Raw genomic sequence first — 7,015 nt, forward strand, 5'->3', positions numbered from 1 at the left:
TTGCAAGAAGCTGTACGTTTTTATATAGTTATATCCATCCATTACAGTTTTAAGAACCAATTGGCTCCGAAGTAAAAAGCACAGACACAGCCAAGCACCTAAAACGACTCAGCTTGATCGACATACATAACAAACTTACAAAAGGGACCCCTTCAATATCTATCAATGGGAAGAAACTATCACAAGGCAACCACTTCCACGTACAGCTTTAAACATAAAAAGATATCTAGCATAAGTTGCAATGAAGAACAACCCTGCAAAAACAGAAAGACTAATGAGCAGACTGAGCCTGACAGTGCTAAAAAGTTCTAGCACGATTATAGCTTACCTGTTCAGCAACACATTAGTGCAACATTTCATCTAACTTCTGCCTGTAAAGAGCTAAATTCTGCAATGAAGAAATACAAGCAGCCGAAAGGGTGTCATCATTTCAATATCTGGTGATAATATACATGAAAAAAAGCACTGAAAGAATTAGACAAATATCAGTCATTGCCAACTATTTTCTTCTCTCAGTAAGAACTGTGAGAGTTTTCAGTCGCAACTGCACCTTATTGTCCACACTCCACAACCTTTAGTTGAATGAAATGGAATATGGTTCACACTTCCCAGAAATGGTTCAGTCAGTAAGAGTTGAACCTAGTTAGAAATTAGGTATGAAATTGCTAATTTTATAGACAGGCAAGGTGTGGAGCATCAGCATTGGAGGCAAGTGATATTGCAATTATAAGGTAAGATCATATTCAAAAGAAGAAACCAAATAGTGTTTCTATGTCGTCGAGTTCCAGCATTTTTAGATTTCTCAGAGAATAGCACATGGAGTTTTCTTTTTTTATTCAAAAACAAATAAATAAATATATAAACCAAAAAAAAAGTAAAAAACAAAAACAAAAACCACTGAGAAGCAATCATAGCTAAGTAGATCATCCTATCAAGAAGAAAACTGTATCCTATATCATTTCTAATTTTTTTACAAACATATCAGTTCTTGGTTATAAGATCTAGAACATAACTGAGAAGCAACAAGCTCTGTTCAGTTCAAGATAAAAATTTCGGAATAACATTAAAAAGGTACTCAGATTCTATAGCAATCATGCCTTCTGGCCAGGTTTGGTTGATGTACAGTATTGGGAATGTTCATATAACATGTGATTTGTAGATCAATCTCTACCAAGGAAAACAAAGTTATAAAACAGTTAATCTAAATTTAGCTCAACATGTCCTAACTTTTGTTTGTTAGTTGCCTCATTAGCAATCAGTTAGTGTCGTCTCATAAATCTATAGATAGTACAATTCTGTTCTACTGCCCTCCCTTGAGACACAAGTGAGAACGATAAACATAAATGCAGAATTGCAAACAATTCAAGAAAGATTAGTAGCAGTATGGAGGGACATGTCATACCCTAGTATAAGCATAAACACCGGCCTCAGAAGGTCCCATGGGACTCCCCCTTCTCATGAATTTTCCTTCTTTGAAAATGTACAGCATAGGGATCCCAGTAGACAGTTCTAAGCTAATGACCTGTACAGCATAACAAACTAAGTGATATAGACCACCACAAAATAATGCAGAAATACTTGACAATCAAAAAAAAAAAAGTTTACCTCTTGCGATGTCAACTTATCAAGATACATAATAATGGACCTCAATGAATTGCCGTGTGCAGCAATCATCACATTCTTCCCAGATTTCAACTGTGGTTCAATCTGCAGGGTAAAAAATTTGGTCAGATGCCTGTGGAAAATACACGCATTACCACCCAAATCCCCTGACATATCATATACTCAAGTTTCGCTACATTATCAATTGCTCAGAAATCCGGGCCTATCAAAGGTACCACAAGACAACTAATAACAGGAAACTAAATTTCTGGAAAGAAGATAGTAAACATCTTTACATGCTCTGTAAAATAAGCAACCGCTCTTTTAGCACACATTTCGAGGCTCTCGCCATTGGGGGGAGGAATATCATAGCTACGGCGCCACTCATGAACTTGCTCTTTTCCATATCTGTCTGCAGTTTCTTGCTTGTTGAGACCCTGTAGCTCCCCATACCTATATAAAGCAGACCATTAACATTTGCAAGGTCAAAACAAGTAGAGGGAAGAAGTGAGTTATCAAAACATGGAAAAATATAAGTACATTCTCTCATTCAATTGCCATGCTGTTGTAACTGGAATAGATTGCTTTCTGGTTTCTGCACTGAAAACCTGGCTCCATGCTCTAGCTTGTTCATTCTCGTCATGCATAATGATAGGAACCTGCAAAGTGAATCAGAATAAGTACCAGTACACAGTATACCATTTCACATAAGGATTGAACCATAAGCCACAAGTACAAGGTACCAAGTGTATAGACACTATAGAGCCAAAGGTACGAAAGGCAATGTAGGAGTATCAATAAAAATAACATGATGGGCAAACATCTTAGGTTTTACAATTCTGGGTGTCTGGGGGATCATCTTCACTAATGATGCTAAGCATGTCCATTCTAAAAGGTCTAACACTTATCACATAGAAACAGTCAACTTTAAGTGCTCACGAAAGAAATGATATGAAGCCATTACTGCAAGATCTTCATTTTCAAACAGAATGTTTTTCTAGCAGATATTATTTTTGGTAACAAATTTGAATATATACACCCACCTAAAAATACATACATTTTATCTTCCCTCTACGGAAGAAGTAAGTTTAATGAAAAAAAATGTAGACACAATTTAGGCGTATACCTTCTTGCGGCGGTGCTGGGTCATGGCAAGCATGGCCGTCATTTGTGCACGGATTAACGCAGATGTATAGATCAAATCAACGGGTATGTTGCTAATTTTTCGACCAGCTTCAATTGCTTCTTCCACTCCTTTCTTGGTCAAGGGCACATCCACACAACCAGTAAAAAGGTTCTTCTCATTCCACAAAGACTCACCATGACGGATCAAAATTAAAGCAGCTTCACCTGAATACAGAGATTGTAAGAAACGCTTTAAATATTGAACATAATCACATGAAGCCGACTCCAATGAAACTAAGTAGCAGCAAATAATAATAATAAGGGCACATACTTGTCTTAGTCTTAGAGTCACTGGCGTTATTGCTCTTGGGTGATAATACTGGATCGGCCACCGAAGTATTTGAGCTCGAGGCATGAATAACATTCAATTTCCATCCACTAGAATAAACACCTCTCAATGAATTTACCTCAGCCTTGAATCCCCTTGGAACCAACTTCACAGACCAATTTCCTAACCCCTTTCGCAAATCAGAGCCATCACAACATCCATGTGGCTGAATGGTCCCAAAAGTTTGATGACATGCAGCTGTTGCCATTCTGCAACAAAAAATAACCCATTTTAGATCTAGCAGTAAATATTTATCTACCATAGAACAAAATCAATTTTTTTTTTATGATTAATAAAAAAAAAAAAACCATCAAAGATCCAGCAGTTTTAAACAAAGTAAGTGACAACACGTTAAAATATCAAAAGGGGTTCACCACATTCATGTGAAAACTCTACATAACACCCAAACAAGACTAAAGACACAGACCCAAACAGTAATCTTACATGAACAAGCAAAACAAAAAGAGCCCAAGAATGAAAATGAAGAAAAAAAACTCACCTTTATATAATAACAAAATGGGGAAAGCTGTATATATGTATGTAGAACGTAGAGACCAAGGTGGAAGAAAAAGATTTCAAGAGATGAAGAAGAAGAAGACGAAAGTGTTCATCGATGAAAAACAGAGACAAGGAAAACGTTTTTGCCAGATGTGAGAAACTAAAGACAAGTTTTTGTTCTGCTTGTTTGACAAGTGAGACACACACACGCACAGAATGAGACTAATCAAATTGTGTTACTTGTGTTTTTATATTTTTGAGTGGGTTTCAGTTTTATGGTAGGTTGGTGGGTATTTTTTTATTTTATTTATTTTTTCGATTTCTTTTCCAATTTGATTTAGCAGAAAATAAAGTTAGCATTTGAGAATATGCCAGTATAAATTCTTGTTTTGGGATTTTGGGTAATGTGGTAAATGGTAATGACTGATGAGACCAAGTTTTACTTTGGAGGACATGAACACATCGGGTAATCTTGACCGTTCTATTAGACTTTGTACAAAGAAAAAGGTTATGAAGCAAAGCGTGACTTAATTTTGCTATGAAATTGGGGTTTGAAAAGTTTTGAGGAATGCTCATTTTCTGGCTCTTGGTGTTTGCAATGGCATTTCAAAGTGTCATGCAATTGATGCAAACCGGATGCCAAATCAACCGAGTTTTTGTGTTTCCGTAATTCATTATCAAATTTTTATTCATTCTACATCTTCAAAATTTTAATAGTGGAACCACATGCAAAACTTCAGGAATCGACCAGTGTGTTTAGATCTAAAATCCAAATTCAGATAATTATATAACAATAATGGTGTTAATTAGACTAAATCCCTTAAAGTATGTACCAATTTAGACTAAATCCTTTATTGTTTAAATCATTAGACTTAAATACTTTTTATTCTATAATTGCTCCTATTATTTTTTTTCTCGATCACTCTCTTACTCTATTTTCCTTACATTACCACCATATTTATACAAAATTATAACCTAAATATCAAGAATTTGAAACGATACCTACTTGGTAAACTGTTCAAACTATATTATGAACTCTTCTACTCATTATTCTCCCTTTGATATAATTAGAGGAATTAAGTATTTGGAGGTTGAAATTGAGTATTATTGGGTTTACTTAAGGATGAGTATATTATTGGTGTTGGGGTTATGTGCTGTGATTGTTTTGTGGAATTAAGTTGAGGTTGGGCCGTTGGGGAGGGCAAGTGACTGGAGAAAAAGATGAAATGGACAAATAAGGGTAGCCTTGGAAATAATTGAAATGCCCAACTATTTTGGGTGTTTAAGTCTAATAATTTAAACAACATGAGATTTAGTCTAGACTAATTTATACTATTTGAACCTATTAATGTGTCAAAAGTCTTAATTATTGATTTACATAGAGATAAGTGTCCATATGTATTGCAATACAACCCAATGTTATCCAAATAGTAGGTCTAAAAAATAGGTCCGTGTACCATTACTGAAAAAAAAAAAATTAGATAACATAAATAAAGAAGGATAGAAAGAGAGTAGAAACTGCACAAATGTGACTTAGAGATAAACGCCATGTTCTGAGGATATTAACAATTTCCTTATTTCCTCTCTTCTTACACCCATTTTATTTCATTTTCGCATAACTTATCTCGATCTTATCTTGATCACTAAACTCTGGCTAAAATTGAGAGTCTACCTGGTGAAAACCTGCTGATACGCAATAGATTTTATATTGATGTATGATTGTATGAATAGTGGGTATGTAATTGTGTGGTGCTTTTTCAAATCTCTCAAAATGGAATCTGTTCATTCAAGAATGAAAATATATGACCAATATTATAGGACGGTCATATTGGTCAAAAGATTTAAACAAGCAAACATGCACATCAACTGATCAACATGTGCATAATTAAAGTAGGGTCAGCATCTTAACACCTCATTTCTTATAAAACTAAATGGTATATATTTTGAGTTAGAAAGAGTGTGCAAATGTATATATACTTAACTAATGGTGATTAGATAATGATCAGATATAAACCATTATCTCATACTAATGCCAATTTTATGGTGATGGTGGCTTGGATCCAACATGCCTGCAAATCTGCAATCTGGTGATTGAATTAATTTTATACTATCTGTTAAAAAATTATCAGACCATGATGGTACACTAAAAAAATGTTGATTTAGAATATCTGACTTGGCATAGATCCCTCAAGCCTGGAATGCCTACTATGCCCGAAAGCATTGGAGGGAAGATTAGTCAATACAAGACAATAGATATATAGCACATGTTTCACGAGACTGCGGAACATGCAGTCCTAGATGGACCGTTGATTCTCCCATTTACATATTTTAAGATCATCAGAAGTGATAGTGTGATGTAGAACTCCGATCCTTCCAGGACTTCGTCTTATACTTTGAGTGAAATTTCTGTTGTTAATCGTTTCTCATATAAAATTTCGTTTATTTCGCGTAAGAAAGTCATAAGAGTTCAACAAACGATTTGAAGTGTGTGATTAACTCAAAATGTTGTTCGAAAACCAAAAAAGGTTAGAAGTCTGCTTGACACTTGATATCTTTAAAATTTCTCAGTTGTAACCAAAATATTTAGTTTTGAAATCTGCAGGAAGAGTAATACGGAAAGTCTTGTTTGAATACATGCTTTAGGAGTTTCATGATAACTTCAACACATTATATTAAAACACAATTTCAACACATTATATTCACTTCTTGTTACATTCCTTCTCCAGCAGAAAAGCAAAATGTTGCATCCCTAGAAAGCTAGCTTAGAAGTTAGTATACGTCGTGCTTATATCTAGCAGCTCATTTCAGTGTGAAATAATGTGGACGCTAATTTAGTTGGTTCGTGCATAACTGTTACGTACATGGTTTTAGTTTGGGGCATCCTACTTTGTCCTACCAAATAACCAAAAGTGATTAGCTAGTAATGAATAACCACTGGCCCATAAAGCTACGTGAAAGTTAATTTGTAAATCCCAATTAAAATCCAAATTCAAAAATATAAACTTCAGTAGGTAATAGGTTTTGGGGGTTGTTTGGAAACTTGGGGTTGCTTAAGAATGATCGTCAACTTTAAATGCTGACTATGTACTGTGTGGTTGGCGAAAACAAAGGCCACCAAGTCAAAACAACTCGAACAACTTCATTTAAGAGAGGTGTTGAGAGAGACGGATGTTGATGAGAATCACTAACAACAAGGAAGGCTAATAATTGTCTTAGAGCATCTTTAGAATAGCAGCAAAAAAACATTAAAATTTTGAACTAAAAAAACACCAAACCAAAAAAATATCAACCAATTTCAAGAGCAACATCAAATTTTCGACATCAAACTACGCGGTTTTGAATAAACCGCGCCATATAGCACATGCGGTTTTTCCAAAACCGCGTCCATAAAACCCATCTGAC

The 7,015-nt window shown here is 35.0% G+C and overlaps 1 protein-coding gene across 1 annotated transcript; it reads right to left on the reverse strand.

The window, feature by feature from the left end:
• Positions 1-3,861, reverse strand: LOC147502250 (2,3-bisphosphoglycerate-dependent phosphoglycerate mutase 1-like). Its single transcript, XM_086607152.1, has 9 exons — positions 3,615-3,861; positions 3,059-3,324; positions 2,729-2,952; positions 2,143-2,261; positions 1,899-2,055; positions 1,606-1,707; positions 1,403-1,522; positions 329-388; positions 1-254 (listed from the first exon to the last, which is right to left on the reverse strand). Exons 2-8 carry the CDS (start codon positions 3,321-3,323, stop codon positions 344-346), a joined length of 1,032 nt encoding a protein of 343 aa, XP_086463278.1. The 5' UTR covers position 3,324; positions 3,615-3,861; the 3' UTR covers positions 1-254; positions 329-343.
• Between the last annotated feature and the right edge of the window lie 3,154 nt (positions 3,862-7,015).

This window comes from Coptis chinensis, chromosome 4, assembly GCF_015680905.1.
Source record: "Coptis chinensis isolate HL-2020 chromosome 4, ASM1568090v1, whole genome shotgun sequence".
Classification (NCBI taxonomy): Eukaryota; Viridiplantae; Streptophyta; class Magnoliopsida; order Ranunculales; family Ranunculaceae; genus Coptis; species Coptis chinensis.